Here is a 22,582-nt window from a genome sequence, read left to right as displayed (position 1 = left end):
AGGCCATTGTAACCTGTCACCGCTGGCACCTTTGGTTTACCAAGCCGCCACCGTAGAGCACGACCCCGTTCTGCTACCTTGAATTATTCTGTTTCCTGGGAGGAAAAGAGGGAGAGAGAGAGTGGTCAAAATCTGCACAACCATTCAATGGGTCGGCTGTGATGTGTTGATTCAGGGTCTTTCTGCCTGGCATCAAGTGGTGTTACGAGTTGTAGTGACTGTAGCAGTAAGGACAGATTACAGCATGACAACTCTCCGCAGGGCGCAGGGTCACGAGTGGTGGGCACTAAAATTATGCTTATACTGATTGGACACACTGCCCAACTCCCTGAACTCTAGCATCTCACCAGCTCTATTTTTAGGCCACACACTCTGGCTAGGTTGAGGATATGTAATATCTGGTGGTGTCTCACACACTATTAAACCTAAATATAGAGAGACGGTAGACATCCCAGATTATAAAACCGTATGTTCCAAGCGGGCTCCCGAGTGGCACAGCGGTCTAAGGCACACAATCTCAGTGCTTGAGGCGTCACTACAGACCCTGGTTCGATTCCCGGCTGTATTACAACCGGCCTTGATTGTGAGTCCCATAGGGTTGGCGCACAGTTGGCCCAGCGTCATCCGGGGTAGGGGAGGGTTTTGCCGGGGTAGGGGAGGGTTTTGCCGGGGTAGGGGAGGGTTTTGCCGGGGTAGGGGAGGGTTTTGCCGGGGTAGGGGAGGGTTTTGCCATCATTGTAAAATAAGAATTTATTCTTAACTGACTTGCCTAATTAAATAAAGCTTAGATAAAAATAAATGAATGCCAGGATTTCCAAATCTGGCAACTAGAGAGTTCCTACCCCTACATCTGATTAACAAGAGATGATATGGATAGTGGCTACCAATGAGAACCAACCTTGATAACCTTTCCTTTTGGAGGTTGAGTCTCTTATAATGAACCAACTCCCAAGGACAAACCGACTCAACCCCTCTCATCTCGTCCTCACTAACAGCTAAAGCCAGTTAATGCAGCGTTTGGCGTGTTCCCCTGCTTTTTAGCGCAGAGGTAAATTGATGAGGAGTATTGTTGGTGCAGGAGAGCTGGCGGCATGAAGAAAAAGGCCCTATAGGTGCCCTGATGTTCCAGTATTAAAAGTAATAACCCACAGACAGACCAGACAGAGCAGAACATAGAGTGTCTTCACTATAATGTATTTATTTATGTATTTAACCTTTATTCAACTAGGCAAGTCAGTTAAGAACAAATTCTTATTTACAATGACGGCCTACCCCGGCCAAATCCTCCCCTACCCCGGCCAAACCCTCCCCTACCCCGGCCAAACCCTCCCCTACCCCGGCCAAACCCTCCCCTACCCCGGCCAAACCCTCCCTTACTCCGGCCAAACCCTCCCTTACACCGGCCAAACCCTCCCTTACCCCGGCCAAACCCTCCCCTACCCCGGCCAAACCCGGACGTCGCTGGGACAATTGTGCGCCGCCCTATGGGACTCCCAATCACGGCCGGTTGTGATACAGCCTGGCATCAAACCAAATCAAATCAAATGTATTTATATAGCCCTTCGTACATCAGCTGATATCTCAAAGTGCTGTACAGAAACCCAGCCTAAAACCCCAAACAGCAAGTAATGCAGGTGTAGAAGCATGGTGTCTATAGTGATGCTTCACGCACTGAGATGCAGTGCCTTAGACCACTGCACCACTTGGGAGCCCCAAGTTATGCTACATTAGCCTTTTGAAATGCTGCTAAGCGAAAAATGTTTCTTACGCAGTGGTGCTCTGCTAGCCTGTTCCCTCTCATAGCTAACTTGCATCTCTTCCTCTGTCCACACAGTCAACAACAGGAGAACCAGGAGTCTGCGGTGTCAAAGCTGGAGGAGGCAGACAGTAAGGCCCAGTCCCTACAGACAGGTAAACAGTTGCTAACCTTCTACACCCAGTTATAGTCTCACAGGTCCAATCCTAACTTGAGATCCACATGTATACTATCCCAACCCTTTGTATAAATGCCCCCAATGTGGCACAGTTAAGGCTCGCTTGGTGTCAACACACTCCTCAGCTGGCAGTATGTCTTTATGTTGACCCAGAAGGTAGCATCAGATGGTGGATTCTCCTCTGTCTCTCTCTTTCTATCTGTCCTTTTGGCTGGCTGGCTGGCTGGCTGGCTGGCTGGCTGGCTGGCTGGCTGGCTGACTACTGCCTAGTGAGTGACTAATCCAGGCCTGTCAACACTGTCCCAGTCCCCGCCCTATGCAGCCTTCTCCCTGCTCCAGGACTGACAGTCCCTTGTCACAGCACATCAGCTCGAGTCCAGGCCCAGCCACTCGCCCTAGTATTGTAGACTGCTGAGGAGAGAGAGAGCTTATAGTACAAAGGCCCATGCTTAATTATGAGATTTATGCTTAAAATATAATTTTATCACCATATGAAATTGGCAGCCAGGTTGGCAGTAGATGGTTATGATGGTTAAATGATCATAGCCTAATAATAGTTACCCTTTGAAATAGTACCATTTGGTACATAAAGATACTAACAATTGTATTGGGTATTTAAGAAATAGTAAAAACAAACTATCAGAAAAGTACTAACTACTAGTATGTAATTTACTTACAAATAGCAGCTGTAAGAGGACTGTAAAATAAAGTTACCAGAGTTGTCTTAGGTTGTGAAACCTAAGATGTGGCTTTTCTAGAATCCTTACCTCATGTAGCTGGAGGCAGTGAGGCCTCACTCAGTCCTTACAGGAATCTATAGAGGGCAGCATGTTAGGGCCTAGCAGTAGTACTTCTTCCATCCAACCACTGCTGGTCTGTATGTTAGGGCCTAGCAGTAGTACTTCTTCCATCCAACCACTGCTGGTCTGTATGTTAGGGCCTAGCAGTAGTACTTCTTCCATCCAACCACTGCTGGTCTGTATGTTAGGGCCTAGCAGTAGTACTTCTTCCATCCAACCACTGCTGGTCTGTATGTTAGGGCCTAGCAGTAGTACTTCTTCCATCCAACCACTGCTGGTCTGTATGTTAGGGCCTAGCAGTAGTACTTCTTCCATCCAACCACCGCTGGTCTGTATGTTAGGGCCTAGCAGTAGTACTTCTTCCATCCAACCACCGCTGGTCTGTATGTTAGGGCCTAGCAGTAGTACTTCTTCCATCCAACCACTGCTGGTCTGTATGTTAGGGCCTAGCAGTAGTACTTCTTCCATCCAACCACCGCTGGTCTGTATGTTAGGGCCTAGCAGTAGTACTTCTTCCATCCAACCACCGCTGGTCTGTATGTTAGGGCCTAGCAGTAGTACTTCTTCCATCCAACCACCGCTGGTCTGTATGTTAGGGCCTAGCAGTAGTACTTCTTCCATCCAACCACTGCTGGTCTGTATGTTAGGGCCTAGCAGTAGTACTTCTTCCATCCAACCACTGCTGGTCTGTATGTTAGGGCCTAGCAGTAGTACTTCTTCCATCCAACCACCGCTGGTCTGTATGTTAGGGCCTAGCAGTAGTACTTCTTCCATCCAACCACTGCTGGTCCTGTATGTTAGGGCCTAGCAGTAGTACTTCTTCCATCCAACCACTGCTGGTCTGTATGTTAGGGCCTAGCAGTAGTACTTCTTCCATCCAACCACTGCTGGTCTGTATGTTAGGGCCTAGCAGTAGTACTTCTTCCATCCAACCACCGCTGGTCTGTATGTTAGGGCCTAGCAGTAGTACTTCTTCCATCCAACCACTGCTGGTCTGTATGTTAGGGCCTAGCAGTAGTACTTCTTCCATCCAACCACTGCTGGTCTGTATGTTAGGGCCTAGCAGTAGTACTTCTTCCATCCAACCACCGCTGGTCTGTATGTTAGGGCCTAGCAGTAGTACTTCTTCCATCCAACCACTGCTGGTCTGTATGTTAGGGCCTAGCAGTAGTACTTCTTCCATCCAACCACTGCTGGTCTGTATGTTAGGGCCTAGCAGTAGTACTTCTTCCATCTAACCACTGCTGGTCTGTATGTTAGGGCCTAGCAGTAGTACTTCTTCCATCTAACCACTGCTGGTCTGTATGTTAGGGCCTAGCAGTAGTACTTCTTCCATCCAACCACTGCTGGTCTTCCTTCAAAATGCCTCATTTGTTTTTTTTCAGCACTTGAAGCAAGTCAGGCAGAGCTTTTGGACCTGAAGAGCAAGTATGACGAAGAGTCAACATCAAAGTAGGTCCTAGTTCCTTTGCTTCACACTGTTGCATTTGTGACACACACGCGCACACTCTCGAAATCCCCAGAGTCTTGGTTGCTGTGCGCCTTTGATTAGGAGATTTTAAAAACCGCTGTGGTTGCCATCTGCAGTAATTGCACCTGAATCTATGGAAAATCTGATCCCCTGTAATAACCCACCTCATTCTATAATCATACATCACATTACCCTTTCATACTCAGTCATGTTCTCTCATCTGATCCTAGATCAGTGTACTGCTAGTCATCCAGCCCTGCCCGCCCTGAAAGGAATGGAATATAATGTCTATAATTGCTCACCATAACGATGCTGAGTACAAAGTAGTCCCCAGGATTTATCACTGTTTGGCTCTATGATTCATATCAAAGTATTCATAATCGACATGGAGGCTTCTTAGCTCTCTTCAACCTGAATGAGTGGGAAGAGTTGTTGTTGTAATAGTGAGGAGGAGGGTGGAGTAGTCTGGGATGGGTAGAAAATAGTTAGTTACAAGGTTTAGTGTGTGTGTGTCTACTAAATACACTGTGGTTATATGTACTGTATGTACATACAAGGTGTATGTGTGTGTGTCTACTAAATACACTGTGGTTACATGTACTGTATGTACATACAAGGTGTATGTGTGTGTGTCTACTAAATACACTGTGGTTACATGTACTGTATGTACATACAAGGTGTGTGTGTGTGTCTACTAAATACACTGTGGTTACATGTACTGTATGTACATACAAGGTGTATGTGTGTGTGTCTACTAAATACACTGTGGTTACATGTACTGTATGTACATACAAGGTGTATGTGTGTGTGTCTACTAAATACACTGTGGTTACATGTACTGTATGTACATACAAGGTGTATGTGTGTGTGTCTACTAAATACACTGTGGTTACATGTACTGTATGTACATACAAGGTGTATGTGTGTGCTCGCATAGTAACCTGAAATAAAAATGCAAACGAAAAACAGTTGTAAAACTATACTGAAACTGTTATCTTTGACGGCAAAATGTATTAAAATAAAAAACTTCATAAATTATGTTTAGTTTTTAAAAATGTATTCTAAACTTTGGGCAAAAGTCTAATGGAGTTTTCAAGCTTCATAATCTGGTGGGTAAACACTGCCAGTAGATACGCAAAACAAATTATGTTGATATCCCTTAAAATGTGTAGATTCGGCTATTTCAACCACACCCATTGCTGACAGGTTTATAAAATCCAGCACACAGCCATGCAATCTCCATAGACAAACATTGGCATAGAATGGCCTGCACTGTAAGAGCTCAGTGACTTTCAACGTGACCCCATCATAGGATGCCACCTTTCCAACAAGTCAGTTCGTCACAATTTCTGCCCTACTAGAGCTGCCCCAGTCAACTGTAAGTGCTGTTATTGTGAAGTAGAAAGTCTAGGAGCAACAACGTCTCAGCCACAAAGTGGTAGGCCACACAAGCTCACAATGGGAACACCGAGTGCTGAAGTGCATAGCTCGTAAAAATTGTCTGTCCTCGGTTGCAACACTCACTACCGAGTTCCAAACTACCTCTGGATGCAACCTCGGCACAATAAATGTTCGTCGGGAGCTTCATGAAATGGGTTTCCATGGCCGAGCAGCTGCACACAAGCCTAAGATCACCATGCGCAATGCCAAGCATTGGCTGGAGTGGTTTAAAGCTCGCCCACATTGGATTCTGGAGCAGTGGAAACGCCTTCTCTGGAGTGATGAATCACACCATCTGGCAGGCCCACGGACAAACCTGGGTTTGGCAGATGCCAGGAGAACGCTACCTGCCGCAATGCATAGTGCTAACTATAAAATTTGGTTGAGGAGGAATAATGGTCTGAGGCTGTTTTTCATGGTTTGGCTAGGCCCCTTATTTCCAGTGAAGGGAAATCTTAACGCTACAGCATAAAATGCCATTCTAGACGATTATGTGCTTCCAACTTTGTGGCAACAGTTTTGGGAAAGCACTTTCCTGTTTCACTATGACAATGCCCCTGTGCACAAAGTGAGGTTCATACAGAATTGGTTTGTTGAGATCGGTGTGGAAGAACTTGACTGGCCTGCACAGAGCCCTGACCTCAACCCCATCAAACAACTTTGGGATGAATTGGAATGCCAAATGCGAGCCAGGTTTAATCGCCCAACATCAGTGCCGACCTCATTAATGCTCTTGTGGCTGAATGGAAGCAAGTCCCCGCTGCAACGTTCCAACATCTAGTAGAAAGCCTTCCCAGAATAATGGAGGCTTATAACGGCAAAAGGGGAACAAACTCCGTATTAATGCCCATGATTTTGGAATGAGATGTTCAACGAACATGACGAGCACTGAGAACAGCTTTTGAAGTTGCTGGAGCCGGTCGCAATCCACAACGACCAACTTGTTGACCAGTGACTGGGCCAAGCTAGAGCAGCTTGAGTCTTTCGCAAATCAACACCGACCAACTTAAAACTAACAGCCAGTCACTGTCTTGATCTGGTGCCGTGCCTTCTCAACCTTGAGGCACACTTGCAGTCAACTACTGTTATAAAACAGTTGGCACAGGTCCTCCTGAAGTCATTGCGTGAGTGCTTCGCATGTATACTGAATCCTCCGACAGCTATCTTCGATCCAACCCCTGCATCAGCTTGCCTGATGGACCCAAGTGTGTCTCAGAGATGGAGATGTACTTCAGCAAATCAGAGAGTACAGCCGTGTAGCAGCAGGACCCCAGGAAGATGCCAGCACAATGAATCGAGCAAGCATCTGGACCACAGTACTTCAGAAATAGCTTCCTCGCAACAAATTGTGTCTGAGGGTCAAACTGACTGGGGATTAAGTGTCCCGTGTGAGCTGTGGCAATACCTGGGATAGGTACAGAGTCACCTCTCCACTTCTGGCAGGCTGGATGGTTGTTTATCCAAAGCCCTGTGGCACTGGATGTGGTTTCTGCCCCTGCATCCCAACCGTGTGTGGAGAGATGATCTTCTTTTTGTGGACAACTGTCATCAGGCTTGAGGAACCAAACGACCACCTATCTGAAACGCAGAGCCTTGACGATAAACCAGAAAATCTAGTTTGGTTTGAAAAGAAACACACACACACACACAAGCTGGCTGGCTGGCTGTGAACTAATAGAAGTGTTGTGTTGGTTATGTTTTTGCTGTTGCAGCTGTTTTTAAGAACCCTATTTGAAGTGGTTAGTCAGTGATGCATGTTTAATATTACATAAAGGGAAAGGGTGATAGCTAGTCAGTTGTACAACTGAATGCATTCAACTAACATATCATGTCAAATGTGCCATGCCTTCATTTGTTGTTTTTTCCTCTCTTTGTCAGATAAAGGGAAGGTACTTGATTCTTCTTACATCTACTACTAAAGTCTTAAAAAAACATTGAATTGGTGTTAACCTGGGCAAGAGTGTTTCCTTCCACCATATTTCTTGTATTAGTCTAAGCGCTTCTCCTTTAAATCCAAGTCACATTAGGATTGATTTATAATTTAAACCCAACCAAACCAATGTAATGGCTTAAGCCTGTGTTAGCACGGGCTGTGCCATTGTGAACTTAAATGGCTCCTAGCCTCCCGCGCATAAGCTACTTTCTGTCCCTAACACTAAAACTAAGACAAATGAAATAATATAAAAACGAAATAGAAACGTTTTTATCAAACTGAAGCTAAATAAAAAACGATTAAATCAAATGCTATAAACGAACTGAAACTAAACTGAATTCCAAATAAAAATCTAAAAATAAATAGAAATATCACATAACTCACATAACTATAATAACCTTGGCGCATGCATACAGCTACTGTATGCGTCTCTATGGCAATGTGCCTATGCCCATATAGTGTACAGTACGAACTAACATGGCAGACTCTCTCTGACTGTAATATCGGTGTCTGTGGCACCGCCTGTGGTCCCGGGACAGGCAGTGCGCAGGCGGTAATTTGCGTGTCAGCCTGTCACAGTGGAATGCTGCCTGTTGCTGCGCCCGGCCGCACACCCACACTCCTCCTCTTGGTCTCGCGTAGCTATTTCAGGGTCCATATCCCACCCAGCCAGGCTCTTGGAAGCAACTTAATTATAGCAGTGCTAACCAAATGAAAGGTGCTGTTGCCAGGCCATCTACGCAGATAAAAACACTCACACCCGGGTTGCTTATGAAGTGATCCAAGTCCCCATGGTATCAGCGTCAGTCACACGTACACAGTTTCTGGTCAGCAGTGAGAGACATAGGATAGAGATGTATGTATGTACGTGCTCACGTCCTTCAGATAGAGAATGGGTTTGGCTGTGACTGTGTGTATATTTCCGCATGCTTTGCATACTAAGAATGTGCTCCTTGAGTTCAGTGCCTTCTGTCTGGCAGACAGTGCTGTCATAGTAAGTGTGTGTGTGTGTGTGTGTCACTCTGATTGTCTTTCAGAACTAGTGAACCTAGTCTCTTCTCGACGCTAAACACCAGCGCTGCTCTGTTTCAGAGGAACAGAACAAGTTTCCCTTCTCAAACACTCCGCATTAGAGTGACAGGTTATTGCTGCAGCTCACTCTCTCTCTCACACACGCACACACACACAGAGGACTGTATCTTCTCTCTGAGCTGCAGCTAGCTCTCTCTGCCCCCCCCCTTCCTTTCACCATGTAGCTGAATCTGGGCCACTGTATTCTTGTCCTGGAGTGGCCCTGCTGACTGCAGTGGCCCTGACTGCAGTGGCCCTGACTGCACTGCAGTCTACCCACCACTCAATTCTCTCTGTCTACAGGTTTGGAGTCTGTGTTTAGAGTTGCCCTCTGTGACAGGCCAGCACTGTTGGGGCTATAGCTACAGGTCTGGAGTCTGTGCTTAGTGGTGGTCTGTGACAGCTCTTCTGCTCTGGGCAGGTTGTCACAGTGTGGAAGTGCCTGGCAGACAGTTTATCGAGACACTGACAGTGTCTGCCACAGTGACATCTCATGTGGTCTAGAATCTAGAGAGTATTGTGGGTAGTCTTATGCTGACCTGTCGTCTGGTGATGTTAACTATGATTTGCACAAGGAGGTGTGTAGTCTCGTAGTCTATAATCTGGGAGTTTAGTCTTCTATAGTTCCTCATCCCGGACGAGCCCCCAGAAACGAATGCATCAATTTGGGGGAAACTGGACCTTGGTGACTAGTGGTTTGCTGTCTCTCTCTACTCCTGGTAGAGTGCAATTGGTGGTCAGAGAAAAGCACTGCTCTCTCCCAGGTGAGACGAGAGTGGATTCTCCTGCTCAGGGCTTCCAGGAGACTGACTCTCACCTCACACAGACAACCTCTCTCACACAGACAACCTGCCCCTCTTTACAAAGACATGACTGAACTCTATTCCTCTCACCTCACACAGACAACCTGACCCTCTTTACAAAGACATGACTGAACTCTATTCCTCTCACCTCACACAGACAACCTCTCTCACACAGACAACCTGCCCCTCTTTACAAAGACATGACTGAACTCTATTCCTCTCACCTCACACAGACAACCTCTCTCACACAGACAACCTGCCCCTCTTTACAAAGACATGACTGAACTCTATTCCTCTCACCTCACACAGACAACCTCTCTCACACAGACAACCTGCCCCTCTTTACAAAGACATGACTGAACTCTATTCCTCTCACCTCACACAGACAACCTGCCCCTCTTTACAAAGACATGACTGAACTCTATTCCTCTCACCTCACACAGACAACCTCTCTCACACAGACAACCTGCCCCTCTTTACAAAGACATGACTGAACTCTATTCCTCTCACCTCACACAGACAACCTGCCCCTCTTTACAAAGACATGACTGAACTCTATTCCTCTCACCTCACACAGACAACCTGCCCCTCTTTACAAAGACATGACTGAACTCTATTCCTCTCACCTCACACAGACAACCTCTCTCACACAGACAACCTGCCCCTCTTTACAAAGACATGACTGAACTCTATTCCTCTCACCTCACACAGACAACCTCTCTCACACAGACAACCTGCCCCTCTTTACAAAGACATGACTGAACTCTATTCCTCTCACCTCACACAGACAACCTCTCTCACACAGACAACCTGCCCCTCTTTACAAAGACATGACTGAACTCTATTCCTCTCACCTCACACAGACAACCTCTCTCACACAGACAACCTGCCCCTCTTTACAAAGACATGACTGAACTCTATTCCTCTCACCTCACACAGACAACCTGCCCCTCTTTACAAAGACATGACTGAACTCTATTCCTCTCACCTCACACAGACAACCTGCCCCTCTTTACAAAGACATGACTGAACTCTATTCCTCTCACCTCACACAGACAACCTCTCTCACACAGACAACCTGCCCCTCTTTACAAAGACATGACTGAACTCTATTCCTCTCACCTCACACAGACAACCTGCCCCTCTTTACAAAGACATGACTGAACTCTATTCCTCTCACCTCACACAGACAACCTCTCTCACACAGACAACCTGCCCCTCTTTACAAAGACATGACTGAACTCTATTCCTCTCACCTCACACAGACAACCTGCCCCTCTTTACAAAGACATGACTGAACTCTATTCCTCTCACCTCACACAGACAACCTGCCCCTCTTTACAAAGACATGACTGAACTCTATTCCTCTCACCTCACACAGACAACCTCTCTCACACAGACAACCTGCCCCTCTTTACAAAGACATGACTGAACTCTATTCCTCTCACCTGAGGGAAAAGGATACTGCTTCATTGAGTCTGTTTTGTGTTTCTTATCAGAGCAGGGAAAACGTTTTGCTACTGGTCATTTGACCATCATAGTTGTTGTTTTTCCTGCCAACAGTGACGTATTATTGTGGTGAAGTTCAGGAGCATTATGTGCTAATATATAAGTTACTCATAACGTAGTTGTATGTAACTCTGTCTTCTCAAATGACTTAATTCAATTCTGTGGCTTAGAGGTCTAGAGGGATTTTGGCTCGTTTCTTGAAACACAAGGCTTCATTTTGTGAGTGCAGTGATGTCATTTGACGAACAGGACGTGATTGACGAAGAAAGGAATTCTATCCTCTGAAATAGACCATTTAGGTAGCGCTTATCTGTCACCTCTGATGAAGTCACACACACACACACAGAACGACTGACTCTGAAACTGCCAGGATCATTTCTTCTTCTCTTTTTATCTATCCAGGTTGATTAGTCTTCACTAACCTGGATCTAAAATAGTCTTATTTCCAAGATGGATCTATTTATTTATTTCACCTTTATTTAACCAGGTAGGCTAGTTGAGAACAAGTTCTCATTTGCAACTGCGACCTGGGGTCAACAAATGTACAAATATTGTCCACATGTTTCTAAATTTAGGGTTTAAACCCAAAGTGGGTCACGGCGTAAATGTACAATTATTTCATGAATTACTGGAATTGATTTGGCCAAGTGAAACTGCGCTCATGGTTCAGAGCGGTCTCTGCTTAGTTTGGCAGCTGCGCTCATGGTTCAGAGCGGTCTCTGCTTAGTTTGGCATTTAAAGTATAACTTTTTTAATGTATATAAACAGTGCATATATATCTAACAATTCAAAACGAATACAATTTAAACAACATTCTAAAATATTACACCATATCAAAGAAAAATAAATAACTGCAGCATCTCACTTAAAACATTAAACTGGTCCCTCTTTTCTCTCTCTTCTTTATTGCCATGTTATAACCAGCAGCACACAGCAATGCTGACCATATTTTCTTTTGAGAGATTTTCATTCAGAAATGTAAGCTGCCTCACTTTCGAGGAGCTGATGCGGTTTCTTCTCTGAGTAATTATTTGTCCCGTTTGAGAAGACCCTCTGAGGGAACGGATGTGGCCACTATGCAGAGTCTCCCTGTCATGACTTTAGTAAGCCGTGGGTAGACAGAGGCCTTGTTCTTCCACCAGCTGAGGATCTGCTGAGGCTCCTCCAAATAGGATCGGACCTCCATTATGGCATCTGCTGAGGGATTCATTCGTGCTGCATCCCCAGCTGCTCTCTCGTCAAACAGTAGACATTTGTAGCACTACTGCTGGTGCTTCTGCTCCATCTGATCCCTCTTCTTCCTGTTGCCCTGGTGCCTGAGCCAGCTGACTGCTGGGGCTGTCCCTCCCTGCTGCTGGGGCTGTCCCTCCCTGCTGCTGGAGTTATTCTTTGAAGAGCCTCATCAATCGTTCTGGCATCACTGAAGGCTAACTTCTTAAACCTGGTCAAGTGCAGCGGTTTCTGATAGCACGTGACTATATTCCATTCTGTGGAACTTTCTGTCCATTGATGAACATAGGGTGTCCATCAACTCTGTCACATGTCCTGTGGTTACATTTGCTTCTCTCTGGCGGCTGGCTGATTCACTGCAGACCCTGACACAGGAGTATCATTTTTTTGGGCTGTCACATAGCTGAAAAGAGAACAGTATCTTGTTAGTTCATGTTTTGTCTACTGATACTACGTTCTCATCTACTGCTCATATACATATATAATACTGGATTAAATAATGATGTAATAACTGCTTACAGTACCTCTCCACTGATCTCCACAGTGACCTGCTCAAAGGGTTCTAGGACTCTGCACATCTTCTCCATCACCTCCCATTCCTCCTGTGTCAGAGCATCAATAGGTGCATTGACATTGGCCAGGATAGAGATGATGGCATCCTTTGACTCAAGAAACCTCTTCAACATATAACATGTTGAATTCCACCTTGTAAGTGCAGTCTTGTTTAGGCCTCAGCTCAGGCATCCCCATCTGGCGTTGTGTAGACTTTAGTTTTTCAGCATCTACTGTGCTCCTGTGGAAGTATTCCACAGCTGCTTTCACTTTGTCCACAGTGAGCTTCATCACCTTTAGAGCATCTCTTACAGTCAGGTTGATTGTGTGGGCAAGACATGGATGATGGGTCCAATTTAAAATGTTCATGGCTTTGGTTATGTTAGCTGCATTGTCGCTAACACAACAGACCACGTTTCCATCTACTTGCCACTCTCTGGCCACTCTCAACAGTTCCTCTGCCAAGTTCTCTGAGGTGTGTCTGTCGCTGAACTCAAAGCAGTCCAGAAGACAGCTAGACATCAAACCATCTTCAATGAAGTGACATGTAACTGACATGTAAGAAGTGGTTACCCCTGATGTTCAACAGTCAGTGGGAAGGCAAACTGCAGTAGCTTTTTGGACTCTTTCCCGCACTGAAGCCTGTGTGCTCTCATACAGTTGTGGAATAAGTGATTTTTAAATGCTTTTCCTACTAGGAATTGTGTACATTGGATTTAGACCAGTGCTATACGATCAAAAATGGCTGGAAATCATTTTAACCAATGCAATATCAATTTGGTCTTGTTTTGCTTCAGATATAGACTTTGGCATAAACTGGTCCATAGAAGACTGCGTTGCCGTTGGTCGTGGAATAGGCAAACTAGACTGAGAAGATACATCGCCACGTGTGGAGGTGCTGGCTCCACCACGATCACTAGCCGGCCCTCTAGTTTCTCGAAGCTCTGCTACAGCTACATCGCCACGTGTGGAGGTGCTGGCTCCACCACGATCACTAGCCGGCCCTCTAGTTTCTCAAAGCTCTGCTACAGCTACATCGCCACGTGTGGAGGTGCTGGCTCCACCACGATCACTAGCCGGCCCTCTAGTTTCTCGAAGCTCTGCTACAGCTACATCGCCACGTGTGGAGGTGCTGGCTCCACCACGATCACTAGCCGGCCCTCTAGTTTCTCGAAGCTCTGCTACAGCTACATCGCCACGTGTGGAGGTGCTGGCTCCACCACGATCACTAGCCGGCCCTCTAGTTTCTCAAAGCTCTGCTACAGCTACATCGCCACGTGTGGAGGTGCTGGCTCCACCACGATCACTAGCCGGCCCTCTAGTTTCTCGAAGCTCTGCTACAGCTACATCGCCACGTGTGGAGGTGCTGGCTCCACCACGATCACTAGCCGGCCCTCTAGTTTCTCGAAGCTCTGCTACAGCTACATCGCCACGTGTGGAGGTGCTGGCTCCACCACGATCACTAGCCGGCCCTCTAGTTTCTCGAAGCTCTGCTACAGCTACAAGCTTCACAGTTGGGTGCACAGTTTGCATATGCCGGTGTAGGTTGTGCATAGAACCGGCTTTATTTGAGATTTTGTTTTGGAAAATTCTACACTGTGCTCTAACATTGTCTACATTATCCAAATGCTACTGTGCTTCCGACTCATTTTCCAGCTGTTGTTTTCAAGCTGTCCTTCCTCTCTCTCCTTGGCTGCTAAGTGTGTGACTGAGTGAGTTGGCTCCGCCCTCCCTCACGCATCTTTGGTTCATTGGTTGACACTGTGTCTGACAGGAACAACAGGTGAGGCTGTTAGTTTGAGCTTGAGCATTTAGGTCTATATTATTTCCTTTTTTTTCCTTCTTTGAATTAGTTCATTCTATTTCTAACTTATTTGTATAAATAGATTTGGCTCTTTTGATATGTGTGAATGACCCATCACTACTTGTTATTCCCACTCTTCACCGCGGTCATGAAATTGACTCATGCTAGCCACTAGTTCTGACTGAGCTCAATCGTCATGAAACGCAAATGCAATGATGACTTTTTGTCTCTTTCATACAAACCTTGTTACACAGAGCAAGCTAACTAGCTACTGAGAAACAGTACAGATGAAGATGAAAAATTGTCAGGCCTACTGTACATTTTACTGTACAAATGATTGAAAACAAGTCTTGGTTGGAACTGTTACAATTAATCATTTTTGTTCTGAACTGGAAGAAACGGATTGAAGCAAGATGCTTTTTGAGACAAACACTCACACAGTTCTGGGTTGCTCCTCTGCAGCAGAAAGCAGTAGATGTTCTGAGCCAGTTTGGCACCACATTCCTATGCAAGTCAGGGTTCTCAAGTGCAGAAACCGTGTCCTAGCTGAGCATGACCTCAGTGTTGCACTGTCAAAAACTGAGCCCAGAATAGACATGCTTGTTGAACACTTCAGCCTCACACCTCTCATTAGGACTGTGTGTAAGTCGGAAGTTTACAAACACCTGAGCCAAATACATTTACACTCAGTTTTTCCCAATTCCTCCTGACATTTACTCCTAGTAAATATTCCCTGTCTTAGGTCAGTTAGGATCACCACTTTATTTTAAGAATGTGAAATGTCTGAATAATAGTAGAGAATGATTTTTCAGATTTTTCTGTCTTTCATCACATTCCCAGTGGGTCAGAAGTTTACATACACTCAATTAGTATGTGGTAGCATTGCCTTTTTAAATTGTTTAACTTGGGTCAAACGTTTCAGGTAGACTTCCACAAGCTTCCCACAACAAGTTGGGTACGTTTTGGCTCATTCCTCCTGACAGAGCTGGTAGAACTGAGTCAGGTTTGTAGGCCTCCTTGCTCGCACACACTTTTTCAGTTCTGTATGCCTCTAGGGAGAGGGAACGCAACACCCTGCTACAACTCAACTCCCCGTGGAGTGAAGAAGTATGGGACTGTAGGTGCGGGTAAGAATTTATTTATTCCTTCACACGGTAAATTTGGGGGAAAGGGGCTGGACGGAACCAAAGCAAAGAATTCAAGTTAAAGAGCTCCCCTTTCCTACCTTACCTGCCTACCCACTACTTACCTAATCTTTTAGCACCACCTGGTGCACTAACCAAAATACAGGGGGTGGTCCACCCAGGTCTTACCCAGTGTCCATAGACAGTAAATACTACGGGTTATGCATGTCCGCAGGCCTCTTGCCTAAGCACTCCCTAGGTGCCTTCCCCTTCGCCCCTGCGAGAAAAAAAACAGAATAATACAAACAATTTCAATAATCAAAACAGTCCTTTGGACAGAAACATACCTCCGCAGGACCGGCTACAAAATACTTCACAAAGAAAATGAGAAGCAGCTCTCTCTGAGCAGCAACTAACACCGAACATAACCATCAGCTCTCTCTCAGCAGCAACTAACACAGAACATAACAATCAGCGCTCTCTCAGCAACTAACACAGAACATAACCATCAGCTCTCTTGTGAAGTGCACCAGTCCCTCCTGCAGCAAGGCACCCCCACAACATGATGCTGCCACCCCCATGCTTCACGGTTGGGATGGTGTTCTTTGGCTTACAAGCCTAACCCTTTTTCCTCCAAGCATAACGATGTTCATTATGGCCAAACAATTCTATTTTTGTTTCATCAGACCAGAGGATATTTCTCCAAAAAGTACCATCGTTGTCCCCACACTTTGTGTGCAGTTGCAAACCGTAGTCTGTCTTTTTTATGGTGGTTTTGGAGCAGTGGCAACTTCCTTGCTGAGCGGCCTTTCAGGTTATATCGATATAGGACTCGTTTTACTGTGGATATAGATACTTTTGTACCCATTTCCTCCAGTATCTTCACAAGGTCCTTTGCTGTTGTTCTGGGATTGATTTGCACCTTTCGCACACAGTACGTTCATCTCTAGGAGACAGAACGCGTCTCCTTCCTGAGCGGTATGACGGCTGCGTGGTCCCATGGTGTTTATAGTTGCATACTATTGTTTGTACAGATGAGCGAAATTGCTCCCAAGGATGAACCACACCAGGTCTTGGCTGATTTCTTTTGATTTTCCCATGATGTCAAGCAAAGATGCACTGAGTTTGAAGGTAGTCCTTAAATATATCCACAGGTACACCTCCAATTGACTAAAATGATGTCAATTCGCCTAACAGAAGCTTCTAAAGCCATGACACCATTTTCTGGAATTTTCCAAGCTTTTTAAAGGCAGTCAACTTAGTGTATGTAAACTTCTGACCCACTGGAATTGTGATACAGTGAATTATATGTGAAATAATCTGTCTGTAAACAATTTTTGGAAAAATGACTTGTGTCATACACAAAGTAGATGTCCTAACCGACTTGCAAAAACTATAGTTTGTTAACAAGGAATGTTAAGAGTAACAGTTCCAACCTAGACTTTCTATCAACTATAATTTCTACAGTAGGATGTACAGTAGGATGTACAGTAGGATGTACAGTAGGATGTACAGTAGGATGTACAGTAGGATGTATAGTAGGATGTATAGTAGGATGTATAGTAGGATGTACAGTAGGATGTACAGTAGGATGTATAGTAGGATGTATAGTAGGATGTACAGTAGGATGTACAGTAGGCCAGAATATTTATCTGTACTGTTACTTCGGGTTGCACGATGAAAACGCCTGTGTGTGTTGTGTTCTGTAATACATCTGTGTGATGTGATCAATCTGTTTATTCCAGTTCAGAATTACATTATTTTTTGTATTTTTAAACATGATAAGATATTTATGGGTATTTCATTGTTATTTATTTTTGTCTATATATTGCTTCTTCTTTTTTTTGGCATTAGGGCAATGAAATGTACCGATATTTACTTATAGTTGCATATTTTCCTAAAGCTTGGGTCCCAGGAAAACAGAATTTCTAATTTGGGTCCCAGGCTGAAAAAGTTTAAGAACCCTTGGTTTAAACACACATTATAGGCCTAATGGTTTTGTTACAGGGGTTCGTGTCCAGCTATTTAGAATGTAACACTAATCACGTTGGAAAAACACAAGATGTTTGGAATTGGCTAAGAAAATGTTTTTCCAGTCTTTCGTTCATTGAGAGATGTTGTCGTCTTTGAGGCAGAGAAGAGGGTAAGTGGGATAGAGGGCCCCGTAGACAGAAAGAGAGGGAGGGAGAAAGGGAGCAGGGATGGCAACAGTTTACTGAAGCTCATTATACATTCACTCCCTTTAACACACACTTACTTTACATTGACAGAATGCCCACATACACACACCATCAAACTCCCTACAGAAGCGTGGAAGATCACCCACGTCCTGTGTCCACACATACACACACACTCTGTCTCAGTGCTCAGACAGAAGGCCTTGTACCTTATCAATGGCTCCTTGTTCAGTCTCTGAGGGCGAATTACATTGGAGCTGAGAGTGCGCCCTGGAAACCAGTCCCCCACCGCCACAGTACCAGACAGCACTCTGTGAAGACCGGGTGTCCCAACAACATGCCTCTCTTCGCCTACACCTCCTCCTCACTTCCTCTCTGGCAGGGCCATCCTCCTCCTTCACTTCCTCTCTGGCAGGGCCATCCTCCTCCTCCTCTCTGGCAGGGCCATCCTCCTCCTCTCTGGCTGGGCCATCCTCCTCCTCTCTGGCAGGGCCATCCTCCTCCTCTTCCCTCACTTCCTCTCTGGCAGGGCCATCCTCCTCCTCCCTCACTACCTCTTTGGCAGGGCCATCCTCCTCCTCCTCCTCTATGGCAGGGCCATCCTCCTCACTACCTCTCTGGCAGGGCCATCCTCCTCCTCCTCCTCTTTGGCAGGGCCATCCTCCTCCTTCCTCACTACCTCTCTGGCAGGGGCATCCTCCTCCTCCCTCACTACCTCTCTGGCAGGGCCATCCTCCTCCTCCCTCACTTCCTCTCTGGCAGGGCCATCCTCCTCCTCCCTCACTTCCTCTCTGGCAGGGCCATCCTCCTCCTCCCTCACTTCCTCTCTGGCAGGGCCATCCTCCTCCTCCCTCACTTCCTCTCTGGCAGGGCCATCCTCCTCCTCCTCCCTCACTTCCTCTCTGGCAGGGCCATCCTCCTCCTCCCTCACTTCCTCTCTGGCAGGGCCATCCTCCTCCTCCCTCACTTCCTCTCTGGCAGGGCCATCCTCCTCCTCCCTCACTTCCTCTCTGGCAGGGCCATCCTCCTCCTCCCCTCACTTCCTCTCTGGCAGGGCCATCCTCCTCCTCCCTCACTTCCTCTCTGGCAGGGCCATCCTCCTCCCTCACTTCCTCTCTGGCAGGGCCATCCTCCTCCCTCACTTCCTCTCTGGCAGGGCCATCCTCCTCCCTCACTTCCTCTCTGGCAGGGCCATCCTCCTCCCTCACTTCCTCTCTGGCAGGGCCATCCTCCTCCCTCACTTCCTCTCTGGCAGGGCCATCCTCCTCCCTCACTTCCTCTCTGGCAGGGCCATCCTCCTCCTCCCTCACTTCCTCTCTGGCAGGGCCATCCTCCTCCCTCACTTCCTCTCTGGCAGGGCCATCCTCCTCCTCCCTCACTTCCTCTCTGGCAGGGCCATCCTCCTCCTCCCTCACTTCCTCTCTGGCAGGGCCATCCTCCTCCTCCCTCACTTCCTCTCTGGCAGGGCCATCCTCCTCCTCCCTCACTTCCTCTCTTGCAGGGCCATCCTCCTCCCTCACTTCCTCTCTGGCAGGGCCATCCTCCTCCCTCACTTCCTCTCTGGCAGGGCCATCCTCCTCCCTCACTTCCTCTCTGGCAGGGCCATCCTCCTCCCTCACTTCCTCTCTGGCAGGGCCATCCTCCTCCTCCCTCACTTCCTCTCTGGCAGGGCCATCCTCCTCCTCCCTCACTTCCTCTCTGGCAGGGCCATCCTCCTCCCCCACTTCCTCTCTGGCAGGGCCATCCTCCTCCTCCCTCACTTCCTCTCTGGCAGGGCCATCCTCCTCCTCCCTCACTTCCTCTCTGGCAGGGCCATCCTCCTCCTCCCTCACTTCCTCTCTGGCAGGGCCATCCTCCTCCTCCCTCACTTCCTCTGGCAGGGCCATCCTCCTCCTCCCTCACTTCCTCTCTGGCAGGGCCATCCTCCTCCTCCCTCACTTCCTCTCTGGCAGGGCCATCCTCCTCCCTCACTTCCTCTCTGGCAGGGCCATCCTCCTCCTCCCTCACTTCCTCTCTGGCAGGGCCATCCTCCTCCCTCACTTCCTCTCTGGCAAGGCCATCCTCCTCCTCATTTCCATTCGTCACATAACTTCTACAGTATTTATTTTCTCTCTCAATAAATGCACTGTATTCCTCTTTTTGAGTGTCCTCTCTTCATCTTCGACAAGACGGCACACCGTCACACCATGAAGCTTAGTATGATATCTTGTACCTAGGTGAAGTTGGAGAAAGACTAGAGAAAGGTTTCTCAACCTTAACGTTAGCATTCCTGGGTGGAAAACAATGGGAGTGGTGGTACGCCTGTTAGCATGCTCGAGATAACAAGCCTAAAATCCCTGCCCAGAGGACTTAGGCTGCAGGTACCCACTACTCACCTCTGGGCTGCTTGTTTACCTACCAACTACCCCCTTCCTCTCTCTCTTCCCCTCTTTTACCATCTCTCTCTCTTCTTCCCCCTTTGGGGTCAGGTGAAGTAATGGTCACCGCTGGGAGCCAGACCCATACTTTCGTGCACACACACACAATCACACACACACAGTTTCTATGTTTTATGTGGATTGCGTTACTCCTAGTGTCCATCTTACTTCTATAGGATTTGTAATCCATGCAGTGAATCCATGCAGCTTCATTCTCACACACATGCGCACACCGCACACACAAATTCACACAAACACTCTTACTAGACACCTTTCCTTCCGCCTGGCCCCTCTGTGTGTTTGCCTGTGGCCGTCACTTCCACCTCTCTTCAGTCGATACTGTGTGTGTGTGTGTGTGTGTGTGTGTGTGTGTGTGTGTGTGTGTGTGTGTGTGTGTGTGTGTGTGTGTGTGTGTGTGTGTGTGTGTGTGTGTGTGTGTGTGTGTGTGTGTGTGTGTGTGTAGTGGTTATATGGGGGGGAAGGTTGAGCTGTAGATGAGAGAGCAGAGGGTTCTTGTCGACTTGTCTCAACGGGGGCTAGCCGTATGTTAAATAAACACGTGTGTGTGTGTGTGTGTGTGTGTGTGTGTGTGTGTGTGTGTGTGTGTGTGTGTGTGTGTGTGTGTGTGTGTGTGTGTGTGTGTGTGTGTGTGTGTGTGTGTGTGTGTGTGTGTGTGTGTGTGTGTGTGTGTGTGTGTCATGTGGTAATGAGCAGAAAAGAAAGGCGGAGACGAACGGGAGTCCTCAGAGGCCCCAGTCACAGTGCTTTGATCTGGGGCCTCCTCAATCCCACAACCCACAGAACTCTGTATTCAACCAACGCCTCATACTCTGTCCATCTGCATCTTGTAGAGATATTTGACATTAAGGGCCATATGATGTCTATGTTAATGCATTGTTCTTGTTTGCATAGGCCTAGATGCATTAGATGAAGTGATCCTGTTTTTTTATCTAGTCTTTGATTTGCTTTGAGATTTTTTTGGTACATAAATAGCTTGTTGCATTGTGACTGTTAATGTGTTGTCTCTGTGTTGTAACACTGGAGGGTAAAGGTCACACCAGCTCTCAGACCTATCAATAGTAACATCCACCCCTGTTTGATGTCCTCAGAGCAGCTGCTCTGTCTGTCTTCATGTCTGTCTTCATGTCTGTCTTCATGTCTGTCTTCATGTCTGTCTTCATGTCTGTCTTCATGTCTGTCTTCATGTCTGTCTTCATGTCTGTCTTCATGTCTGTCTTCATGTCTGTCTTCATGTCTGTCTTCATGTCTGTCTTCATGTCTGTCTTTATGTCTGTCTTTATGTCTGTCTTTATGTCTGTCTTTATGTCTGTCTTTATGTCTGTCTTTATGTCTGTCTTTATGTCTGTCTTTATGTCTGTCTTTATGTCTGTCTTTATGTCTGTCTTCATGTCTGTGCTATTCATTTTGATTTATACCCGACCACGTCTGACTTCTCAATTGGGTTTCTGCCTTGATGAGCTGATTCCGCTGTAGTGTACTACTCTAGTTCTTTAGTCCTCACAGAACGGCTTTCTTTCTCTCCCTCTCTTTTTTGCTCTTCTTTTGTTCTTCGCACTCTCCTCCTCTCCTTTTACCGCCTCGTTCTTTCCGTCTCCTTTTTTTGTTGCTCCTCTCTCGGTCTTTCACTCTCTACCTCTGTTTCTTTCTCTTTTAAACTCCTTCTCACTCTTTATCCCACCTCGCTATATTTCTTTATTTCTCTCCCTCTCTTTCACACATCCACATTCTCTCTTTCTCTCTCCCTCTGTTCTGTAGTATAAGAAGGTAGGGGTTCAAGTGTACAGTAGGAGTGTTTGAGAAGGAGAGAGAGAACTGCTCAAGCGTGATAATGGAACGCATCAATTCGCTACGCCGTTCGGGTACGACCCCCTCCCAGACCTCTCCTCCTCCTTTTTCTCCCTCCTCTTCTCTCCCCCTCCCCCTTTCCTCCCCCTCCCCCCTTCCTCATCCCTTTCTTGTCTGTGGAGGAATGTCACTGTTTTGGCCCAGGCCCTCAAGGTGTCTATCGTCCCCCCTTCCCTCCAACCCCATCCCTTGCTCTCCCCCTCTCCTCCCTCTCACGCCCGGGGCTCTCCATTGATGCAGAAAGAAGCCCAGGCCTCAGCCTCAGTGTTGGCGTGCCGCGATCTGAAATTGTAATGCACTGCTTTACAACACAGACACATACATAACATACACACACACACACACACACACACACACACACACACACACACACACACACACACACACACACACACACACACACACACACACACACACTATCATCGTGACGGCTGCTGGGTCAGTCTCCCCG

At 46.9% G+C, this 22,582-nt stretch overlaps 1 protein-coding gene across 5 annotated transcripts in view; it reads left to right on the top strand.

Annotated features, from left to right (window-relative positions):
- Window positions 1-22,582, top strand: part of LOC124000837 (homeobox protein cut-like 1) — a 266,011-nt gene that overhangs the window by 170,214 nt on the left and 73,215 nt on the right. For all 5 annotated transcript variants that reach the window (XM_046307490.1, XM_046307488.1, XM_046307489.1 and 2 more), the window contains exons 7-8: window positions 1,835-1,911; window positions 4,120-4,186. In XM_046307490.1, the coding sequence (XP_046163446.1) occupies window positions 1,835-1,911; window positions 4,120-4,186 (144 nt within the window). The remainder of the gene's footprint in view (window positions 1-1,834; window positions 1,912-4,119; window positions 4,187-22,582) is intronic.

Source organism: Oncorhynchus gorbuscha, linkage group LG16 (assembly GCF_021184085.1).
Source record: "Oncorhynchus gorbuscha isolate QuinsamMale2020 ecotype Even-year linkage group LG16, OgorEven_v1.0, whole genome shotgun sequence".
In the NCBI taxonomy this organism is placed as follows: domain Eukaryota; kingdom Metazoa; phylum Chordata; class Actinopteri; order Salmoniformes; family Salmonidae; genus Oncorhynchus; species Oncorhynchus gorbuscha.
Note: the sequence above shows the minus strand (reverse complement) of the source record. Positions and strands in the feature narration are given on the sequence as shown.